Raw genomic sequence first — 25,083 nt, 5'->3', positions numbered from 1 at the left:
ACGTCCTGATATGGCGACAAAACGCCAACCTTACCCATTGTAGAAATGCATTTACATTCATAATATTCTTAAATGGTGGTTCTAAATATGCAGATTAGGATTTGCCCAATATTCAAAATTTTTTTTTAAATGAAGGCACTCAGCTGGTCTGACAGCATCTACGGAAGAGATAAAACAAGTTTCAGAGAAGTTGGGGAGTGATAAATAGGACAGGGGGAACATTCTGACTATATTTAAAGATTCCTTTATCCCCACCCTCTCTGCAACTTAAAACTAACCTCTTTTTTTAAAACCAGTTCTGCTAATGAACGTGGACCTGAAACATGAACTGTATCTCTTTCATAGATGCTCCCTGACCTACTGATTGTCACTAGAATTTTCTGCTTTTGTTTCTTGCTCCATATTGTCCTGGACAATACAGGATTTGCATGTCCAAGTAACACTGAATCTCTGTTCATGAAAATTTTTAAAATTGCAGATGTAGAGACCCCTTAATAAAAAGGAAAATGCTGCACTCAACAAGTCAGGCAGAATCTGTGGAAAGAGAAAGTAGTTCACATTAGAGGTCAATTGTTTTTGTCAGAATATGAATTCTTTTGTTCTGAACATAAGCCATCAATTCATCTGCTCAATCATTTCGTGATCTTAAAATTCAGGAACTGAAGAATAATAAAAAGGTTTGGAAGGTTATACATAGGATGAATATTCTACTGGAATGCCACAAAGATATTTCTAATATGAAAAGCTCAACAAGTTGCAATCACCTTCAATTTCTTACAGGCTAGAGCTGCTGCTCTCTTTTCAGCCTCAGTTTTCCTCCGACCACCAGCAACAAAAGTCATTGGGGTTGGCCACTGCACCTCAAGTCGACAGACCTTCACTGAACTCCCCTCTGTCGAATATTTCAGATAATCCTGAGGAAACACAGTCACATTATAACAGTATCCTCTCATTTATCATATCATTGTTAATCTGACCTGAATGGCCAAGCAAAAACACCAGGAGCACCCGTCCTGGCATAATTCTTAAATTCTTGTCTTTTTATGCCACTGTACAAGACATAAAGGCGATGAAGTATGACTGGAGAGCATTTAAACTGAACTGGCAGTGCTTGGGTACCAGAATGTAGCAATGGAAAAAGAATTAAGGTGCAGGAAGGAATAGGAAGTGCAGATAGTACTTGAATAGGAAATAGTACAAAATTAAATGGGAGCAGACTAGAATAAAAAACAAAGAAAACTTTAAAATGCATGTGTGTGCGAGCAGAGACTATGGTCAACAGTGTGTGAAAACAGTGATGACAGCAATACACAACAAGAGGACATGGGCACACTGGCAGAATGAGCAGGTAAATTCCAGATTAAGTTTACTGCACAGAAATAGGAAGTGAAACATTTTGGCAGAATGAACAAAGGAAGAAGACCTGAATATCCAATTATTCAGAATCCCAATGTTCTTCTGCACATTCCCTTGAAACTGCCAAGAACCCCAATTCCCATGTTCTCTTTAAACTAATGAAGACACCATTTTCAGTATTCCCTCTAAACTTGCCAGGCTCGTTTACCACATTCCTTTGAAAATTAGATAGGGTTGTCAGGTAGTTCTGTACATTTCTGTAAGCACTTAAGCTCCTTCCACAGATGAAGTGCAACCTACCATTGATCGAACTCAGCCCCAACATGCAATATTTTGATGACAATTTACAATATTCATTCATCCTGACTTCTTCATTATGGACCCTGACCCATTGTCATCCATGTTTAAATCCAACATCCATTTTATCCCAACTTCCTACTTAATGCTGAAAATCTTCTTTCTCGATTGAGGCAGAAATCAAACTATCTCCACATTTTACTTACTGTGACAGTGGAGGAGGTGGTTGCTATCTGTATAACCTTTGACAAAAGGTTCTTTGGCTCAGGGAACTGGGTGAGAGCTCTCATTGCAATGGCATCACCGGTCATGGTATTCTGTGCTACTCTGTTGAAACATACAGTACAAAATCAATATTAGTGCTGACTCAAATAACAAGGCAGAGGAAGAAACACAAAAATCACATGCAGGTTCGACAATGACATGAATATTTTATACACAGAATGCATTCAACCATAAATTGTGTTCTAGAGCAACATTATAGTATGAAGTCAAAATATGACTTTGTGAGGTCACGGCAACAACTCTGATGTAAGAATTACATTGTCGAGGAGAGAGATTAAGGGTCAGAGGCCAAGACCCATCCAAAGCACCCTGTGCAGTCTGTTTAAAATGCTTTAATCAAAAGTCAGGTTTATTAATGAAAAATAAAAGGCAGGGAGGCAGTGTGCTCAATAAATGGAACATGACCCACATTAATTTCTGCAACTTCAAATTAATCTGCAAATTCAGAGCAGAAAGGTTATTCAATATTCCTATCCCAACAAGAAAATTACACCACTGATGGGTTGCAGAAGGTCCATTCATATCGCATACAAAATCAACTTACACACCTCCCTTATTGTCTCCAACTCAATGATTGGGGTCAAAGTGGTTTCTCCTCCCCCCATGCCTCCAAAGCCATGTACAAAAGCACCAGACACAAAATATAACAATTAGAAAATAAACATCATTGCAATAATTACAAAAAGATTGCAGGCATATTTACCGATCATCTTCCTAATCACCCATCACTCATACTATATTCTCTGCCAAAAGCAGGCGAGCAGAGCTTGTCCTTCTTGGTGACAGCGGATATGGATTTGGGAAAGAAAAGCATAGACAAGCAACTGCAGTATATTAGATAAATGGCACATGCTGCAGCCACTGTATGTTGGTGTGGATTAAATATACAGGGTGGTTGATGGGTTTCAAACTAAGACACTGATTTGATCATGGATGGTACAGAGCATCTTGTTGTTGGAGCTACACTCATCCAGGCAAATGGATAATGTTCCATAATACTCCTGACTAGTCCCTTGTGAATAGTGGTGAAGTCTTGGGACACAAGGAGCTAAGTAATTCAATACAGAATACTTTCATAGGCTCACCGGTAGCTTGCTCTCTTTCCTCTGAGTAGGTAGACTCATGAAGGGCATGGTTAACATTAAATGTCATCTTCATGGGCTCTACCTCATGACTGATCCAGACTTGAAGATGTTCCTAAATATAGCAACAAATTGTGACGAAAAGCATGGAATCAAAGAAGCTACATGAAAACAACCATTCACATCAGTCTTCAAACATCAGTCAAACTTAACACCTCATTCAAAAACAGATGAAAGGAAACATCTTTAATACCTTGACAAAGGTTTGTCCAGAGATGTTTTGTCTGTGTTAGAGAGGAAGTCTGTGCAGTCCATTATCCCTTCTTCCACCATTTCATCTTCATTTTCCTCCGTCAAACCCACTTGTGCTTCCCCATCAATAAACTTTGCAGCTAATTGCTCATACTCTTGAGCCTGGAAGAGCTGATTCTTCGGTCCAAGGAGGCCCCATTGCTGCCAAACAACACAATTTTAAAACACTGTCAGCCCACCATCAGCTAAGACATTGGTGCACCAAAGGAGGAAAGATCCTTGGGCACCAGGTTATTCTGCCTCCAGTGGCATAACAAGTAGCAGCACTGCCAGGGCTGCTGTAACTGCAGCAATGCTGCTGAAGTGGACCAGGGAGAGAGAGCAGGAAGCGGAGACAAAGTGGTACTCCGCAGGGTCTTTCTACCCGGTCCTGATCCCAACGGCTCCGCAGCCTTTAAACAGCCTGTAAAAGAAGCAGGCTGGGTTTTTTTTTTAAAATATTCTGCAACCGCAAACATCTGTGCCCAATATGGCACCCGTGCTTGGCAATGGGTTGCAGACTTAAGGAAGCTGCAGGTTGGCATAGAGCACCAGAAGCAGGGAGAACATTCCTCCCTTCCGTTGGGAAGGAAACACATAAATGGTGACCCAACAGGACAGTGACTATGACAGTGAAACAGCAAGGGGCTCAGCAGCTGAAAGACTCACAGGCTGCAGGTTGTTGCCGAATTAAGATTGAAGGACTCACAAAGGCTGCTGGAAACTTGTGGTTGAAGGGCTCATCGGAACTGGGGTTCAAGAGGGTGCTGAGGGCCAGAAGATCCCCGTAGGGCCTGGGACACTGAAGGCTTCCTGAGTGTATCCAATGGTTTGAACTGGAGTCTGTGTGGCTGCAGAGCTGCGGGACCACTGGAAGCGAATCCACAGACACTCAGCCTCTGAAGAGACTACCTTTTGCTTCTCTTTCTCCTTTTGTCAGTGGCACTGTGCAATGCTCATGGCACTCTGCCTTATGGCAGACAAAAGTTGAAGTAAATCATGTATATTTTATGTATTATTGTGTAGTGACAAAAAAAGAAATTTTGAACCTTTGTGAACAACTTCTTGGCAGCAGTAACTATCCATTAATGCATACTGCATTAATGACTTCAGAGATCATTGAATGCTTATGCATTGACTTTTACCTCATTTTAATTGTAAAAGAAGCTGTTTAAAAAAAAAAAGAAAATCCCAATCCATTTAACCGTGAAATAAAGAGCCATATTGCATTTAGTTCTTTCCTTCACAAGGATGAAAATGCAGTTAAAAAATTCATCAAAATCTGTACCAAAACATTTAATTTTAATTCATGAGAAAGTTCACTAGGACTCCTCAATTGAGACATCACAAGTCCAAGTAAAACTAATTGAAGCAATGTGACTCTCAACCCTACCTGTGAAAATTTATTACATTCAATGAGCTATACTATCATACCTTGAATATTCCACAAACAACTGCTGCAGCATGTTTCTCTGCATCTATCTTCTTGGTGCCGAAACCCTCCACCACCAGTTTTCTTGGCCAAGATACATATAGGAGAGTTTTCTTTGTCAAGAAAAAGAAAGCAGTGAACTTCCAAAAATCACAGGATGCAGCCACAAATAGCTTACAAAAGATCCAAACAGATTACCTAGCAACGTTATAAAGTCTGGCAAGTTCAATATTCGTTTTTTAAAATTTTATTTATCATTTGTGTCAATACAGACAAAAAATTCAATGAATACAATATTAATCATTTGATCGTTCGTAGTGATACAAAAAACAATTTTTACATTTTCTCCCCAACCCCTCCCTCCCAAAAGAAGAGACAGCTACTACTACATATACAATAACATTATCAGTCCACCTCTTCCACCCCTCGCAATTAGAAATTAGTAGTAATAATAATAATTAATTAATCATTAATGAATCATGAGGGGTGGATAAGGTGGAAGAGGTAGACGGAAACTTATTCATAAAATCCAAATACTATTAAAAAAATTTCAAGTCGATTTCTTAAACAAGATGTAATTTTTTCTAAAGGTATACAATTTTGCATTTCACTGTGCCACCTACTTAATAATACTTCATTATCGACTTTCCATGTTATCACTATGCATTTCTTTGCAACTGCTATTGCTATATTTAATTTTTTTTGGGCATTTATCCAATTTCAATTGTACATCCTTTTCATATATATCCCCAAGTAAAAAAATTCTTGGATCCTTTTGTATCTTTATCTTCATAATTTGCCCTGATAATAGATGCAATCATTCCAAAATTTACCACTTTTTCATAAGGCCACATTGAATGTAAAAAAAAAAGTCAATTTCTTTTGTACATCAAAAACACTTATTAGAATAATTAGGATTGTCCATTTAATTTATGTGGAGTAAATATAACTGATGGAGAAAATTATATTGAACCATTTGGTATCTAGCATTAACAGTATTCATAACACTGACACAATTTTTCCCATATTTCCTCTTGAATTTGTATATTTAAATCTTTCTCTCATCGCATTTTTGATTGATACAAATCTTTTTCTTTGAAGGGTCTTGTAATTTTATATACATATTAGTAATAAATTTCTTGACCATAAATGTATCACTTAGTTTTGGTAGCCTCAAATCTGTTCCCAATTTTTTTTAAAATACAATTTTAATTGATAATATGAAAAATTGTATTGTTATGTATATTGTATTTATCTTTTAATTGATCAAAAGTTTTTTTAAATCCTAAAAAAACAAACTTTTATCCTCTGTTTACCTTTACTGAACCAATTATCAAGTAAAGAATTATTCAAAATAAAAGGAAGAAGTAGATTTTGTTTTCACATTGTCGGTAATTGATCATTTTTAATTCCTCTATCAATATGGATTCCATTCTATATTTTGAATAAATGTTTTAAAACTAATGTCTCCTTAGTTCCTTTGAATAATTCACTATTCTATTTATACAGAATTTGCTCTGGGATAAATTCACCAATTTTATTCATTTCCATTTGAACCCAAGCTGCTTTTTAACCCCTTTGATAACAGGAGGACAAAAATCTCAATTGAGCTGCTTTGAAATAATTCTTAAAATTCGGTAGTCTTAGTCCTCCCTGATCAAATTTTCACGTTAATTTTTCCAAACGAATTCTTGACATCTTGCTTTCCAAATAAACTTTTATTATTTTATTCAAACTTCGAAAGAATGATTCCAGTACATGAATGGGTAATGATTGAAATAAATATTGTAATCTCATAAAAATATTTTAATACAATTAAAAGCAAAATTAAAATCTCTCCCTAGTATAACTTTTCCCTTAGCAATATTCTCCCAGAATCACAGTGCGGCTTTCGCGCAAACAGAGGAACCACTGACATGGTCTTTGCCCTCAGACAGCTCCAAGAAAAGTGCAGAGAACAAAACAAAGGACTCTACATCACCTTTGTTGACCTCACCAAAGCCTTCGACACCGTGAGCAGGAAAGGGCTTTGGCAAATACTAGAGCGCATCGGATGTCCCCCAAAGTTCCTCAACATGATTATCCAACTGCACGAAAACCAACAAGGTCGGGTCAGATACAGCAATGAGCTCTCTGAACCCTTTTCCATTAACAATGGCGTGAAGCAAGGCTGTGTTCTGGCACCAACCCTCTTTTCAATCTTCTTCAGCATGATGCTGAACCAAGCCATGAAAGACCCCAACAATGAAGACGCTGTTTACATCCGGTACCGCACGGATGGCAGTCTCTTCAATCTGAGGCGCCTGCAAGCTCACACCAAGACACAAGAGAAACTTGTCCGTGAACTACTCTTTGCAGATGATGCCGCTTTAGTTGCCCATTCAGAGCCAGCTCTTCAGCGCTTGACGTCCTGCTTTGCGGAAACTGCCAAAATGTTTGGCCTGGAAGTCAGCCTGAAGAAAACTGAGGTCCTCCATCAGCCAGCTCCCCACCATGACTACCAGCCCCCCCACATCTCCATCGGGCACACAAAACTCAAAACGGTCAACCAGTTTACCTATCTCGGCTGCACCATTTCATCAGATGCAAGGATCGACAATGAGATAGACAACAGACTCGCCAAGGCAAATAGCGCCTTTGGAAGACTACACAAAAGAGTCTGGAAAAACAACCAACTGAAAAACCTCACAAAGATAAGCGTATACAGAGCCGTTGTCATACCCACACTCCTGTTCGGCTCCGAATCATGGGTCCTCTACCGGCACCACCTACGGCTCCTAGAACGCTTCCACCAGCGTTGTCTCCGCTCCATCCTCAACATCCATTGGAGCGCTCACACCCCTAACGTCGAAGTACTCGAGATGGCAGAGGTCGACAGCATCGAGTCCACGCTGCTGAAGATCCAGCTGCGCTGGATGGGTCACGTCTCCAGAATGGAGGACCATCGCCTTCCCAAGATCGTATTATATGGCGAGCTCTCCACTGGCCACCGTGACAGAGGTGCACCAAAGAAAAGGTACAAGGACTGCCTAAAGAAATCTCTTGGTGCCTGCCACATTGACCACCGCCAGTGGGCTGATAACGCCTCAAACCGTGCATCTTGGCGCCTCACAGTTTGGCGGGCAGCAACCTCCTTTGAAGAAGACCGCAGAGCCCACCTCACTGACAAAAGGCAAAGGAGGAAAAACCCAACACCCAACCCCAACCAACCAATTTTCCCTTGCAACCGCTGCAATCATGTCTGCCTGTCCCGCATCGGACTGGTCAGCCACAAACGAGCCTGCAGCTGACGTGGACTTTTTACCCCCTCCATAAATCTTCGTCCGCGAAGCCAAGCCAAAGAAGAAGATAAATACATAAAAACATCTTGCCTAAATTTACTATCGTCTACATTTGGTGCATATACATTCATTAGGGTCCATTGTTCTGAATAGATCTGACAATTTACCATAACATACCCCTTCCAGAGACATCTATTTCACATCCAGTATTTTAACTGGTAGTTTATTTATTTATCAATGTTGCTGTACCTCTAGCCTTAGCGTTAAATGATGGTGCTACTACAGTTTCTACCAGTCTCTTTTTAATTTTCCATATTCCTTTTCTGTCAAATGTGTTTCTTGCAAAAAAAAAGCTATGTCCATTTTAATTTTTTTTCATATATACTAATAATTTATTCCACCTTGTTTGATTTTGTATCCTGTTAATATTAATACTAATAAAATTCAATTTATCAGCCATCTTGTCTTCCAGACAATCTACTAACCGTCCATCTTTCCACCTCCACTCCTCTCATTCAAAATGCTAACAATATAATTCATAATATAATTATTATATTTAGGTGCATTAGTGAAGAAAAAGGAAAGAAATACAGAAAATGATAGAACCCCTCCCCCCCCACCAAAGGCATACATTATTAGTAATTCGTCCTTACTTCCCTGATCTATAGAAGTTGTGATCAAACCACACCTACTCACATGACTCCCCAGACAGAGGCCAGGCTCATGCCCCCAACTAACTCCCCCAAAATATTATACTGTCTTTTATTGCCTCCGATCTATTCAACCTCTACCATTTACCAATTTCAGTTTTTCATAAATGTACTGGGTAAGAATTTTCCTCCCTAATACTCTCTCTCAAAACCTACCTTTTCTACTTTATATCCTCAGCTGAAATCTTTCTGCATCTTCTCTCATTTCAAGTATCACCCAGTTCTCACCTCTCTTTCTCAGGCAATGAATCTGCAAACACTTTTGCTTCATTGGATTCTGAAAAAAATCTATTTTATCCTTCAGGAACAAAAATCTTCAATCCTGCTGGTTACCTTAAAACAAAAGTATAACCTTTTTTCCATAACACATTTTTAACAGCATTGAATTCTTTTCTTTTTTTTCAACAAATCAGAACTAATATCAGAGTAAAAGAAAATCTTATTTCCATTGTAAATTAACGGTGATTATCTCTCGTTTGTTTGTTTTGCCACAAGTTCCAGGATCTTTTCCCTCACTTTGTAATGAAGTAACTTGACCAGTATTGAATGGGATTTATGATCTGGCTGCGGTTTTGGTTGTAATGCTCTATGGGCTCTTTCAATCTCGACATCTCCTTGAAATTCAGTTACTCCCAAAGATTGCAAGATCCAACATTGCAAAAATCTCTTCATGTCTTGTCCTTCATCACCTTCTTTAAGTCCAACAATTTTTATATTGTGACAGATTATGTTGTTTTTGTATCGTATATAGATATGTTTTTGGGAGATAAATTGGGGCAGGTTTTTTTTTTAAAGTGTCGGTCACATACAAACAATTCTGCTTTTTCTCGGGGGGGGGGGAAGAGAAAGAAAGATCAGTTCTGCAGTGCTACAGTTCAGCAGCAGCAGCTGGGACTGGAACAGGACAAGCTGGCAAGCTTGTGGAAAACCCCCATTTGGAAGATGGGTTGTGAGTTCTTAGCTCAGCCTGGTCAAAGTCCTAGTGGTTCATGCAAGAGCAGAGGACTGGCTGCCTAATTGTTTCACTTGAAGTAAGTGAAACAAAAAAGGAACTCTGTAGTGACCTGAAAGAAAGAGGTTATCATCTGGAAAACCTTGATGGGGCAAGTTTCTTTAGCAAGACACTGACATGGCTCATTAAAAGGGATCAGTTTGTGTCCAACGAACAATAAATATCTCTCTGAAGATGCCTACTATTCTGAAATTTATTTTTGTGAATCAGGGAAAATTCATTGGCTAATCTTGCCGTTTGCTGCCACATTCCCATGTCTCTCGCATCCACGTATAATTTAATCTCATTTGAAACACACCTTTTAATTTCCTCAATTGATATAAATTCTCTCAATCTGTTAAAATCATTATTTATTCCTTTTGAGGCACACCAACAGTCAAAACATACATATTTTCCCCAGAGCAAAATCCATATAAGATTGGTTCCATGTTTTCACCAAACTCCTAAATTTTTGTCTATATGCTTCTGGAACCAACTCATAAGCTTTCAATACTGCCTGTTTAACAGTATCATAATTTGCCATTTGCTCTGTAGTCAAACTAGAGAATGCAATTTGTGCTTTTCCCTTCAATACACTTTGGAGCTTAAGAGACCATTTTTCTTGTGGCCATCTTGAGCTCTCAGCAACCATTTCAAAAAGCTGAAAATATGTATCTATATCTCCCTCATCAAAAGGAGGAACTAGATTTGCCTCTCGACTAGCCAAAAACTCACCCCAGGAGTTACAGCCTCAATTCTCTTACCTCCCTCCATCCATCTCAATTTTTAACTTCTCTAATTGAAACTGTCTGTCCCTTTCAATCTTTTCCAAGTCGTATTTTCTTTCTTTCATCATCATTTTTCAGTTTCCTTTACCTCATATCTCCTGTTTTTCAGCCTCCTCTTTGTTTTTCAGCTTGGTCTGCCTCATATTGTCTCTGTTTCTCAGCCTCCAACATGCTCCGTTTCTCTCTTTCCTCTTTCACCCTCCATTTTTCTCTTTCTTCTTCCATCCTCAATTTCTCCAATTCCAATTCAACAGATCTATCCTCTGGAAAATTATCTGTCTTTATCAACAAATTTTCCCTCACCGATATAATATTTCACTATAATCCTCTGTATTTGTATTTTCCTCATCCAATGTTTGACTTCAGTCAACTTTAATGCCTTAGAAATAACCATCAGTTCCTCTTTTCTCTTGCTCTGCAGGTGAAGGTTGTGACAAAAATGTATCAACATCCATTGCTGCTGTTTTTCCACACACAAGCTTTAAATTAGCTTGGGGAAAAAAAACAATTAACTAATAAATCACAAACAAATTCTAAAAGGACAAGCCCTGCAAAAACATATCTATATACAATACAAACATAACACAATCTGTCACAATATTATTTCTTCGACTGAAGTTTTCTAACATATCCATATTTTAAGTTAGTTGATCTTTTGTTGCACCCGCTTCTGCTTGAACTTTTTTCACTTGTTCTTTAACATTTTGAATTTCAAATTCATTCCCTTTAATTTTTTTCTTCCACCACTTCAAATTTTTTTATCCATTTGTGACATTTTTTCCCACTTTTTTTTGTATAACCCTTATTTTCAATTAAACTTTCATTACATTTTTTAACTTCCATTGTTGATTGCACCAGAGATTGCTGAAACGTATTCATATATTTCTTCATTTCTGTTGTAGATATACAAATCTCTTTATTTTTCTCTTGTTTTTAGTCAAAACTCTTTGTTCGACATACATTTCCACTTCTTCCTGTTCTTCTTCTTGATCGCTGGAGCTGGAGGCTTCTTGTGCCTTTTTAAAAATTGCCTGTTTTTTTTCTGTGTTCTGCACGTGCACAAAGAGTCACACATGCATAGAGTTATTTCTTCTCCTGTGGCAGGTGGCCATTGTCAGGGGAGACCTTGCACAGCAACGTCCAAAGTCTCCCCAGCTCCAGGCTTATCCCCATGGGCTCCTACCTTCCGGGCAGCTCCAGGATCCTTCTTCAAGGTAGGCCTCTCTTTATCTGCTTCCTTTTCTTGTTCAAGTTCTTGAAAGATAGTAATTATTTTATCCTTCTTAGGTGGTATTGTGTTCTTTTAATCACTTCAGCCTTTTTAACTCTTTTTTGAAACTTTTATGGAGAAAGGATTCCGTCTAGCCCCATGTCATCACGTGGCATGCCCCCAGATCAATATTGTTGAGTTCAATATTGTTGAGAACAAGCATAAGCCTCATCCTAACTCTAAGGAAGAGGCCTGGTTGGCTGTGGGTGAGAACTTTATAAAAAAAATGCTTTCACAATTCACTACACCAATTCCATTTATCTTATTCTCTTAAACAATTTGGCCTTGAAAACCTGTGGTATGATTTCAAAATTTGTGGGTTATATCAAATTTATGGGTGTGATTAATACAAAATACATGATGACAATAATAAATGTGCAGAACAAACAGTTGAGAAGTAATTTTTCAATGTAGCTAAATGGTACATTTTGGTGGGAAGATAAAGATGGCTACATATTTCATGGAGCGTAAGAGTCTAAATGGGATTGAAGTGAAGAATACTGGTATTCAACCTTTAAATATTGGAAAGGATGTGGAAAAAATATATATTAAACAATACAGAACACTACAGATCATGATGATCTCCCAAATGTGTTAACAGAGGATATTTGGCAGAGAAACAGGCCATTTGACCACAGCAATCCAAGCTGATATTCATCATCCACTCAGTCTTCCTTGTATTTTTATCTCTCACAGGAACATTCCAGGTGTGGTGAATCCAGGAATATCCAAAGTTCATTCCAGAGAAAAAGTCTCTTGTCCAGTCTGATCATTTAACTATTATAATGAAAATAAAGATGCAAGAAATACTTACTTTAGTGCGTCCTTTTAACGATTTGTAGACAATGTGATCCTTCACATTAGAAACTTTCAGGGCTCGCTGCATAACCTGGGCCAGAAGGCCTTTTGGCTGTGGGAACTCTTGGAGTAGAGTCTGTAAATCTAAACAATAAATTAGACAAGATCCTTGAAAGAAAACTGGGGGACATTTGGGGTGGAGTAAGAATTAAACAAGAAGGTATGCAGACACTGTGATTGTAGTTTAGACAAAACTGCTGGAGAAACTCAGCAAGTCACCCAGTGTTCTAAATATAGCAAAGATAAAGATACATAACCAATATTTCAGGCCTGAGCCTTTTGATAAGATGGGGTTGGGTAGGGTCATCTTTCTCCCATCACCTGAAGGTTCCAAAGTTCAGTTGTACAAATTGTTCACCTGTAACCTGATGACCATTATGCATAATGCGACTATACACGGTAAGCATACACAGGGTTACTTGACAGCTCAAAATTTAATCCAGCTTCACTTGACATCTACTCCTTATGCACTTGTCAGCTGGAATCATTTGTAATAATGGAAGGTACTGACCATTTCCCTCTCCTTCCATATTCTAGTAACAGGTTGAGATTGCTATAATGAAACATGAATGAAAAGGAGCTCAAATGCTCAGGACCCCAATGATCCTCCCCAAGAGGAAACACCCTTGATCTTCGCCATGAGGAAACTGGCATCCTTTTCAAGAATAAATCCAACAAAGTTTAAACAATTGTTCAATTAATCTTGTAGAGTTTTTCAAAGAGGTTACCAGGAAAGATGAAGAAGGAAAGGTCGTGGATGTTGTCAACATGGACTTTAGTAAAACCTTTGACAAGGTCCTGCATGGGAGCTTACTCAGGAATGTTCAATCATTCAGTGTTCGTGGTGAGGTAGTAAACTGGATTCGTCTTTGATTTTACGGGAGAAGCCAGAGAGTGCCTCTCAGAGTGGACCCCTGTAAGCAGTGGTGCATCTCCAGGACCGGTGCTGGGCGCATTTGTGCTTATCACCTACATCAGTGGTTCGCAACCTTTTTCTTTCCACTCACATACTACTTTAAGTAATCCCAATGCTATTGGTGCTCTGTGATTAGTAAGGGAATGCTTAAGGTGGTATGTGAGTGGGAAGGGAAGGTTGAGAATCACTGCTCTAGACCCAATTGTTACTGAAATATTTTGCTCAAGACAAATTGTCATTGACCCATTTCCTTTGGAGTTGTGAAACTGTGCACATAACAAGTCAATTAAAACAGTGGTTTTCAACCTTTTTCTTTCCACCCACATACCACCTTAAGCAATCCCTTACTAATCACAGAGCACTTATGGCATAGGGAATACTGATCTACATCAATGATAATGTCTGAGAAGATTCGGTATGTCACTGAAGACTCTCGTGAACTTCCACAGGTGTCCCGTGGAGAGCATTCTGACTGGTTGCATCACTGCCTCGTCTGGAGGCGCCAACTCTCAGGTTAAGAGTTAACTCCAAAGGGTTGTTAACTCAGCCTGCGACATCACAGACTTCACTCCCATTGAGGACATTTACATGCAGCGGTGTCTTAAAAAAGTAGCTTCTATGCTCAAAGACCCCAACTACCCAGGCCATACCCTCTTCGCTCTGTAACTATCAGGGAAAAGGTACAGGACCGTAAAGACGAGCACTCAGTGGCACAAGGACAGCTTCTTCCCTGCTGCCATCAGATTCCTGAATAATCATTGAATCAATGATCAATGCCTTACTTTTCATGCTCTATTATTTTAATTTTTTTATAGTAATGTTGTAAGAATATTATAATATATATATTTGCACTATGATGTTGCCGCAAAACACCGAATTTTATGACTTGTTCATGACAAAAAATTTTGATGTGGTAAATTGGATCAGCAAGTTTTCAGATAACAATAACATTGGAGGTGCAGTGGACAGCAAACAAAGCTTGCAGAGGGATCTGGACCAGCTGGAAAAATGGGATATTATATGTCAGATGGAATTTAATGCAGACAAATGTGAGTTGTTATATGTTGGAAGAATAACCCACAGTAAACAGCAAAGCACTGAAGAGTGCGGTTCAAGAGGGATCTGGGAATACAGACACAGAATACCCTGACAATTGTCACAGGTAGATAGGGTATTAAAAATAGCTTTTGGCACATTGGACTTCATAAATCAAATCAAAGTATTGAGTGAGGCAGTTAGCTCAACATCTTTACAGCGCCAGCAATCAGGACTGGGGTTTGAATCCTGCCCTGTATGTAAGGAGTTTGTATTCTCCCTGTGTCAGCACGGGTTTTCCCTGGGGCTCCAGTTTCCTTCCATCCTTCAAAAAAAAAATACTCGGGTTGTAAGTCAATTGGGTATAATTGAGTGGCACGGGCTTGTGAGCTGAAAGGCCTGTTACCATGCTGTATGTCTAAAATTTTTGAAAAAGGAGTTGGGATGTTGTAGTGAAGTTGAACAAGATATTGGTGAGGCCAAATTTGGAGTATTGTGTCCTGTTTTGGTCACCTAACTACAGGAAGGATATTAATAAGATTGAAAGAATGCAGAGGAAATTTACAAGGATGCTGTCAGGACTTGAAGCACTGAGTGAAAGGGAACGGTTAACTAGATTTTATTCCCCAGAGCGTTGATGAACGAGGGGAGATTTGATAGAGTAACCCAGTACTACCTGTCGCATGGCCAGGTGGTTGGCGACTAAACTGGCTCCCCCACCAGACTTGCCTGGTGTGGAGGGTGGCTGAACAAAATCTGTCAAAAGGCGGACGAACCCTCTTGGAGCATCAATGGCCATTTAGTAAATATGTGCCGTGAAGTGCAGTAAAGGCATCCTTTGCATCGAAGCTTGGTCTGGCCATTCACTGCAACAGAACTTCCCCCAGCCGTCTTGAACCTCACCATGCTGCTGGATCCGGGAGGGATGTCGAGACAGTGGGTCTGGACCTGAGCAAGCCCCTACTCACCGAAATCCATTCACGCATACACTGTTCTTTTCTGAGGAGTGGGGGGAACCACTTATCAAATCTCAAAGTGACAGAAAGGAACCACCATCATCTTATGGGATGCATTGCCAGTGTAGATGGGTAAAAACAAGAAGGCTTTTTCCACAGGAGAGATCATTAAGACAGCACATGGGTTCAAGGTGATATGGGAAAAGTTTAAAGGAAACATTAGGAGGAACTTCTTCAAGCAGTGTGGTGAGAGTGTGGAGCTAACTGCCAGATGAATTGGTAAATTCTCTTTTTTGGACAGGTAGATGGAAAGCAGGGGCATGCAGGGATATGGCCCAGGTGCAGGTCAGTGGATCTAGGTAGAAGGGCCGAAGGGACTCATTCTGTGCTGTATTGCTCTGGGTTCATCTGATTGCACACACGATGTGCGTGGAGTATCCACGTGCCTCACCTTGCCGCCCAGCCGCCCCTGCTCCTGGTAACCGCTCCGGCCCCGGCTCCTCTCCCTCGGCTTCACGCTGCTGCTGCGCCCGCAGGCTCGCCGTGTGCTTGAACCGGGTCGTTGCTCCGGTCCGGCCGCAGTCCCTCTCTGTGCACCGAGCCAAGGCCACGGTCCGTCCCCACGGCGCAGGACCGGGGCAGCTGAACGGGAACAGCCTCTTCGACCAGACCTGCCACACACCTGAAGCTCTCACCGCCATCTCCGAAGGGAACCGTGTGGCGACCGGCTTCAAGGCCTTCCCCAAGGAACGAAGAGCTGCGGACAAGATGGGACTAACAAAATCAGCTCCGTGAGCAGGTCGGTGGCGCCACTAGTGGCGGGATGTAGCAGGTTCAGCCAAGTCTTTGGCCAAAGTTGCAACTGCACTGCGAGCCCCCCGGCAATCGAGGACTCTAAATTCTAGTTAAATGGTCAGGAAAATTACCAACTAATTTAGTACGAAACACCAATGAAAATGGCGAAAAAAGCCAAACACAAAACGTGCAGATATTGGAATCTTGAGCAAACACTGAAATGCTGAGTTCCCCCATAGCATTCCATTGGTAGGAAAATGGTTACTGCCACGAAAAAAATGCAGCAGGACAGGCAGCATCCATGAGGAGGCATGATTAGTCAACGTTCAGATTTGAGCACTTTATCACGACCAAGTTCAGATTTATTGTCAGAGGACACACATGACATCACATACCACCCTGAGATTCTTTTTCCTGCAGGCCAGGCAGAATTTCTACATATCAGTAGTGCAAAATAGACTCGAGAAAAATATACATAGTCAAAAGAAAAAAATGTAAATAAACTGACTGTGCCAGACAGAAAAATGTGTAAAGTAAGAGTCATTGAATAAGTCTCTGATTGAATCTGTTGTTCAGGAGTCTGATGGTGTTGGGGTAGCTACTGTTCCTGAACCAGGTGATATGAGTCTGTGGCATCTATTTCAGATCTATTGACAGAGCGCATACATGACATCACAAACCACCCTGATATTCTTTCTCTGCAGGCGAGGCAGAATTACCACTTAATGGTAGTGTGCAATGAACTGGGATTCACTGGTAGGGTGTTGTGCTGATGGCTGGCCCTGTGTCCCAGCTCCACCTCATCTGCTCACATATAACCCTGATTTCCTGCCTAAACACAAAACCCTTCTGAAGACTACTGTGAAACCCTACCCATAGTTATAAGCTAATAAAAGCATTTGCTCTTCCTGCAGTCATGAGAGCTTTCATTCACACTATAATTTTATTAGCTTATTTCCCAAACGATGGAAGTGCTACTCAAGCCTGATCTGCTGCTGATAGGCCCTCTGTCCCCCAATGTGGCAGAGGAGTTCACATACTGGGTAGACTGCTTCCAGGGCTACCTGAAAGCGACCAGAGACGTCTTCCACACCGATGAACTCACAAGGTTTACACTAGTTTTGAAGGTAGGAACGAAAGGGCACGTAGTCATCAGGGACTGCACTACATATGACACTGCCATCGAGGCATTGAAGGCTAGGTACCTGAAGTCACAAAACGAGGACCTAGCGAGGCACCAACTCACTCGATGTTGCCAACAGCCAGGCGAGATCATTGATGACTACCTCTGGATCTGTGGACACTTGCCAAGAGTGCAGGTTCAAAGAGGCTATGGGCTGCATTCGTGTGGAAGAACAGATCTGGTACACTCTAGTCATGGGGATCCGCTCGAGGTACATGAGTCAGTAACTACTTGAGTCGGGTAAGAAGGACCTGGCTAGCCACATTGAACTAGTCAAATAATTGGAACAGGCCAAGCTCAAGAACGATGACCTTAAAGCCAGCAAGATCACTCACCCAGGTAACCCCTTCCAAAGACCGGCTGCTCCCGCTACCTTTGCCCTAACGGTTGCTGCTTCCCATGCTAGGGAGTGCTTTTTATGCGGCAAGAGCAGGCATCCCCAATATTGTTGCTGGGGTAAACACACAGTGTGTTCAGCTGTGTCAAGGGCGAGTGTTTGCTGTGCGAGGGGAAGCCAGGGGAAGTCCGCAGCCTGCACCGTTCCTGGATCTGATTCTACTCTCATGCCATCTGCCCCGAATTCACCCAAACCCACTTGCTACACTACATGCCGACGGAGGATGGCAGTGAGGAAATGGTGTGAAAAGGCTCAGAGGCCATCTTGCCATGACACAATTTTAAACTTGGTGCCATCATCGTCAGAAAAAAGGAGAGCAGTCATCTTGCCATGCCACAAAGTCGACGCCATCTTACCCACACATGGCAACCCAGGACGGTGGGTTGGAGTAAGGAGTATTCAGGGTCCTAGCCTCGATGGTCCTAGATCAGGACAGACCTCACCAGCTCAGCAACTCCAGTGACATAGAAACATAGAAAAGTGGGTGCAGGTGTAGGTCATTTGGCCCTTCAAGCCTACACCATCATTCAATATGATCATGGCTGATCAGAATCCATTTCCTGCCTTCTCCCAATACTCCTTGATCCCCTTAGCCACAAGAGCCAAATCTAACGTACTCTTAAATATTGACAAGGAACCGGCCTCAACTACTTCATGTGGCAAAGAATTCCACAGATCCACCACCCTCTGAGAGAAGAAATTTTTCCTCATCTCAGTCCTAAAAAATTTCCCCCTTATCCTTGACTGTGAAGATGAACTGACATTCCACTAAATGCCTACTAAAAGCTTCATAGACTCACAGACTTTGCAAAAATACAACCAATAGATGTATCCTTCCAATTATCGCATATTCCTTGTGTCTCATTCGCAATCTACGTGTGTTCAACATCATTGTATAGTACATCTATCATTTGAAGTGGGGAGGGGGAATTCTGTAAATTTCGCTTGTATATACTTGATGTTGTCCAGACCCAGTGTTGTTGGGTCTGGACTTCCTGTATCACCTTAAAAGCGTGACTTTGGGGTATTCTGGTCCCCTCCCAAGAGTGCAAGTGGTAGTGGTAAAAGGAGAAAACAAACCCAAGCTAGTAATTGACTATACCCAAACTATTAATCGGTACACACTCCTGGATGTACAGCCCCCCACCCTCGAATTTCAGACATGGTGAATGATATTCGACCATCGGTGGAAAGCTGCTTATCACCAGCTGCCAATCCATTCTGAGGACCATCCATATACAACATTTGAGGCTAATGGTTGTCTCTATCAAATCTGGAGGGTCCCTTTCACTATCACTAATGGGGTATCTATCTTCCAAAGGCAGATGGATAGAGTGGTGGACAAGTATGGATTGAAGGCTACCTTCCCCAACCTCAATAATGTCACCATCTCTGGCCACACCTTGGAAGACCATGACGCCAACCTCCAGTGTTTTCTCCATGCGGCACGTGCATGTTCAGGACTAAACATCTGGCTATCCTTGGCTACATGGTGGAGAATGACACCATTGGCCCTGATCCCAATAGGATGCACCCTCTGTTAGAGCTCCCCGTTCCCAGGACCACAAAAAGGCGTTGAGGAGATGCCTGGGGTTTTTCTCATATTACACCCAGTGGATCCCTCAATATGTGGATAAGGTTCGCCCTCTCTTAAAAGTCACTAAGTTCCCCCTCTAGGCCAAAGCCCAAATGGCTTTTAACTACCTCCGGAAACATATAGCGAAAGCTGCCATGCACGTGGTGGACGAGAATGCACCTTTCCAAGTGGAAAGCAACGCTTCGGATGTAGTCTTGGTCACCTCAACCAGGTGGGCAGGCAGGTTTCATTTTTTTCTTGGACATTACAAGGCCACGAGCTCTGGAATCCATTGGAAGAAAAGGAGGCTCAAGCCATTGTAGAAGCCGTGAGGCACTGGAGACACTACCTGGCTGGTAGGAAATTTACACTCCTCACTAACCAGCACTCAGTCATATTCATGTTTAATATCAAGGGGGCAAAATCAAAAATGACAAAATTGCCAGGTGGAGGATCGAGCTCTCCACCTACAATTATGGCATTGCCTATTGGCCAGGAGCTATTAATGACACCAGATGCCTTAACCAGAGGAAGCTGTGCCCCTACACACACCGGCCATCTGTGGTCTGTGCATAATGAGCTCTGCCATCCAGAGGTCACCTGCATGGCTTATTTTGTCAAGGCGCGCAATCTGCCCTACTCCATGGAAGACATCAGGGAAATGACCAGGACTTGCCTGGTCTACGCAGACTGCAAGCCACATTTCTAATGCCCCGCAAAGATGCACCTGATCAAGTCATTCAGGCCTTTTGAAAGGCTCAGTGTGAATTTTAAAGGATCTCTCCCTTCCACGAACAGGAATACCTTCTTCCTCTCTGTCATTTACGAGTACTTCCGCATCCCGTTCACCATCCCATGTCCAGACACGTCCACTTCGTCAGTTATGAAAGCCATAGGCTCCATTTTCGCCCTGTTTGGGTATCCCAGCTATATTCATAGTAACCGGGGCTCATCCTTTATGAGTTATGAGCTATGCCAGTACCTGCTGGTGAAGGGCATTATGTCCAGCAGGACTACTAGCTACAACCCTGAGGGGGAACGGACAGGTGGAAATGGAGAATGCCATGATCTGGAAGGTTGTCAAACTGGCCCTGAAGTCAAAAGGCCTTCCAGACACACGCCGGCAGGAAGTCCTCCCTATGGCGCTCCATTCCATCCAGTCACTACTATGTACTGCGACCAACGCTACTCCTCACGAGGTCATATTCAATTTCAAAAGAAGATTGGCATCGGGAACTACACTCCCAACCTGGTTCACCATTCCTGGTCCAGTCCTTCTCAGGAAGCATGTGAGGAGAAGCAAGTCCGAGGCCCTGGTCGTAAGGGTAAAACTGTCCAATGCCAATCCCACGTACGCCTATGTGGAGTACCCGGATGGCAGGGAGGACACCATCCCAGTCAGTTCCTTGGGGGATCTGGTTCAGGAATAAAGTGCATCCCCCTCCACCATTGAGCTGGAGACCCAGCCCACATCTCCTCCCTCACAAGGGTACCAGGAAACCCAAGGAGTCCAAGGCCCCCTGGTGATAAGGCGCTCCAGCAGGATCTCCAGACCCCCAAACCACTTAAATCTTTAAATTTGTAAATAACTGTATATTTTTCAACCTTTTTTTGGAATCCATTTTCTCTGTCTTCATTCACAGAGCCTAAATTCTGCAGGAAGGGGTGAATGTAGTGAACTGGGATTCACTGGTAGTGTGTTGTGCTGATGGCTGGCCCCGACTCCCAGCTCCACCCCCATTGTCCTGGGTAAACTTGTACCTCTCATTTTGTTCGTTTTAGATTGGTCACAGTGTTTGAGCTACCGAAAGAAAATAGACACCCACACCGAGAGCAGTTCAGTTTATACAAATGTTTATTACAAATTCAAAAGCTGATTTCAAACTACAATATGGAAGCCCTTCCCAATTATACTTATCAATGCCTGGACTGGTCCCAACTGCCGAAGCGAGGCAATGACCGCACACTTGTAGTAGGTTGTCGGGGTGTCGGTAGCAGCTTCTCCACCTCCCCCGACCGGGATGTTAGCTGGACGCTAGAAGTTCTTCTTCTTGCTGAGAGACGTTTTCACCGCTCAGAGAGTCTCCACTTCAGCAGTGGGACCATGGCTTATATTACCCAAAAAATTGTTTGTTCATAGCTTATCTCTTTGAATAAATGATTTAATTATCTTCAAGGTCTCCTGACAGTCTGTGACCAACAAAAGACAACTACATCTCTGGGCCTCATGGTGGAATTTAGATGTATCTACTAATTCATATGCATCCTGGGCCTCATGGTGGAATTTAGATTATGTCTCCTGATGCAACTGCATCCCTTGCATAAGCTGGTCTAAATCCTCCATTACAGCCATCTGCTCACATATAACCATATAACAATTACAGCACAGAAACAGGCCAACTTGGCCCTTCTAGTCCATGCCGAACAGTTTCTCCCACCTAACCCCACTGACCTACACTCAACCCATAACCCTTCCTTCCTTTTCCGTCTGTATACATATCCAACTTCTCCTTAAATGCTATCGATTCTCCTCCACCATTTTGTCTGGAAGTTCGTTTCACACACCCATGAATGCAGTAAAGAAGTCCCCCCTCATGTTTCCTCTAAACCTTTGTCCCCAACTCATGTTCTCTTATTTGTATCTCTCCCTTTCTTAAAGGATAAAGCCTCTCCACATCAACTCTATCTATACCCCTAATAATTGTAAAATACCTCAATCAAATCTCCTCTCAACCTTCTACATTCAAAAGAATAAAGACCTGACGTTTAACCTTTCCCTACAAATTAAATCCCAGTTTCCCACCTAAACCCTTCTGAAGACTACTGTGAAACCCTACCCATAGTTATAAGCTAATAAAAGTGTTTGTTCTCCCTCCAGTCATGAGAGCTTTTATTCATGCTACATAGTGCAAGAAAAAACTACACATAGTATATACAGCACGTGTAAACAAATAAGGAACTGTAAACAGATAATGAATATAAACAAACTGACCGTGCAATACAGAGAATTTAAAAAATAAAGTACATAAGTAAGAGATCTTAATTAAGTCACTGAATGACTTTGTTGTTGAGGAGTCTGATGATGGAGGGGTAGCATCTATGTCTTGTGGCATCTATACCTCTTTCCTGATGGCAGAGCATGTTCCGGTTTGTGTGGGCCTTAGATAATTGCTGCTCCCTGTAGATGTTGTCGATAATGGGGGGTGTTTTGCCTGTGATGTCCTGGGCTGTGTCCATTACCTTTTGGAGGGCTTTACGCTCAGGGGTATCGGTGTCCCAATATCAGAAAATAATGCAGTCAGTCAGCGCATCTGTAGAAATTTGGCAGGGTTTCTAGTGTCATACCAATCCTCCTCAGGTTTGGTATGATACCAGAAACCCTGGAAAATATCTCTATACCTCTTTCCTGATGGCAGCAGCAAGAACAGAGCATGTCCTGGATGGTGTGGATCCTTGATTGCTGCTACTCTCCGATGACAGTGTCCACTACCTTTTTCAGGTCTTTCCGCTCAGACGTATTGCTGCCCACACACCAGGCTGAGAAGCAGCCAGTAGGCACATTTTGTGAGATTAAATCAGATTTGGTGGGCTAACAGAGAAGTGTGTCCAGACACAGGCTAAACAAAAGATTGCACACACGGGGAAATCGTAATGGGGAAGACACAAAATAACACTTGATACTAAAACAATTTAAGCATTCACATTGGATACAGCGATCTCTCGATCTCTTTATTACACACGTGGAGTAATATTCGGTAACTAGAACACTCTTACAAGACAGGGACACCAACATGCACTCTCCATTCCCTGTACCAACGGGGTACAGCTCAATGCTAAGTATTCCCACACACTGCTACGGTCCTGTTCTAAGTGTAGTGGACACCTTACCAACGACTCCTCCAGCAACGTCCACAGTTTGCGACCTGGCTTTCATAGTCAGAATCAAGGAGCAAAGAGGATGATCTGCTATATTTAGTAAAAACTAGGGAGTCTGACCCAGGTAATCAGTAAGTGATTTAAAGTGGTCAATGGTCAGGCGTGCACTAATGGGTTGGCAGAGTCCAACCTTGATTGGCAGGTGATGCGACTTCCGATTAGGTTCCAGTTGGAGATTGTAATGTTGGATTTATATGAAAGAAGGGATGCAGGTGCATCAGAAGACATAATCTCAATTCCACTATGAGGCCCAGGATGCATATTTAGTAGCCACACCTAAATTCCACTATGGCACACATGTCAAACTCTGGCCCGCGGGCCAAATATTTGGCCCGCAAGATCATATTAAATATATATTAGAGTTGGCCTGCTGGCCGCCGCGCCACTATAGCGCATGCACACTGAAGGTGAAAATGAAGACGCCGGAGGTGTGGAGGGATCTCAGAGTCCCGAATCCCGGGGATTGGAGCGCCGCACTCAGCCCGCCCGGCTCCCGGACACACAGACGTGGCTGGAGTTGGGGACCATCCTCGCTGGGTCTGCGCTTCAGCGGCGATGCCGGACCGAACGTCTCGTTGGCGATGCCTTCCCCCTCGCTCCGTGCGCGGCGGACCCTGCCTCCCGCTCCTTTTGTTGGAGACGAGCCCGGCGCCGTGAGATCGCAGTTTAATCCCTCTCCAACTATGGGAGGAGGGTGGGAGCAACGCGCTCTTCTCAGCCAATTCCTCCACCGCCCCGTATGCTGGCGTTTCAACGGGGGGTTCGGGTGCCTTCGTCAGCCGACTTACCTGTTGGTCCAAGACAAGGGGAGAGCGTACAAACTCCACACAGACAGCACCTGAACTCGGGTGAACGTGGAGCTGCGACCCCACATTCCACATCAGGACTGTGTGTAAGATTGGGAGCAGTGAGACGGAAGCTTATTTTGTTCCTGTGATTTAAACCTTTCTTGGGGTGGGGGGGGTCCTTCTCTGACCACTTGCCTAACAATTAACCTAATCAGATGTGGAGTTACCACAATACAACAGTTCTCAACCTTTTTCTTTCCACTCGCGTCCCTGTGCCATTGGTGCTCTGTGATTAGTAAGGGATTGCTTAAGGTGGACTGTGGGTGGGAAGAAAAAGTTTGAAGATCACTGCTTTAATCATCCCTCATTGACTCGTCATGTGCACGGTTTCAGAACGCTAAAGGAAATGGGCCAATGACAATTTTTCTCAAGCAAAATATTTCAGTGACAATTGGGTCTAGAGCAGTGATTCTCACCCTTTCCTTCCCACTCACATCCCACCTTAAGCAATCCCTTACTAATTACAGAGTTCCGATGGCATAGGGCACACGTCAAACTCTGGCCCGCGGGCCAAATTGGGCCCGTGATATAATTATATTTGGCCCGCAAGATCATTTCAAAAATGTATTAGAGGTGGCCCGCTGGCCGCCGCACCATTATAGCGCATGCACAGTAATACAACAAATCCCAGAATGCATTGGCATCAGCCTGCTAATCGCCCCCACCTCCTCTGTTTACGTTGCAGGGTCTCACCGTGTACTCTGGTTTTGGGGCCTGGCTGGTGTCAGGGGAAGCCAAGGCCGCTTCCCAGCGCCCGGAACCGGTGGGCTCGGGCCTGACCTCGCCAGGACCGTTGCCCA

At 42.6% G+C, this 25,083-nt stretch overlaps 1 protein-coding gene across 7 annotated transcripts in view; it reads right to left on the bottom strand.

The window, feature by feature from the left end:
* dhx30 (DEAH (Asp-Glu-Ala-His) box helicase 30) overlaps positions 1-16,302 on the bottom strand; it is a 138,710-nt gene extending 122,408 nt beyond the window's left edge. For 6 of the 7 annotated variants that reach the window (XR_011352462.1, XR_011352463.1, XM_069922080.1 and 3 more), the window contains exons 1-6: positions 16,000-16,302; positions 12,598-12,725; positions 4,746-4,856; positions 3,274-3,473; positions 1,860-1,980; positions 765-914 (exon numbers count right to left, since the gene is read on the bottom strand). Coding sequence is in view for 5 of the 7 variants with exons in the window: in XM_069922080.1 (XP_069778181.1) it covers positions 765-914; positions 1,860-1,980; positions 3,274-3,473; positions 4,746-4,856; positions 12,598-12,725; positions 16,000-16,249 (960 nt within the window). In the remaining 2 variants the exon portion in view is untranslated. Of the gene's footprint in view, positions 1-764; positions 915-1,859; positions 1,981-3,023; positions 3,107-3,273; positions 3,474-4,745; positions 4,857-12,597; positions 12,726-15,999 lie in introns of those variants that run through there. The other variant, XM_069922082.1, reaches the window with a different exon arrangement.
* Positions 16,303-25,083: the final 8,781 nt, after the last annotated feature.

This window comes from Narcine bancroftii, chromosome 2 (assembly GCF_036971445.1).
Source record: "Narcine bancroftii isolate sNarBan1 chromosome 2, sNarBan1.hap1, whole genome shotgun sequence".
Lineage (NCBI taxonomy): Eukaryota > Metazoa > Chordata > Chondrichthyes > Torpediniformes > Narcinidae > Narcine > Narcine bancroftii.
Note: the sequence above shows the minus strand (reverse complement) of the source record. Positions and strands in the feature narration are given on the sequence as shown.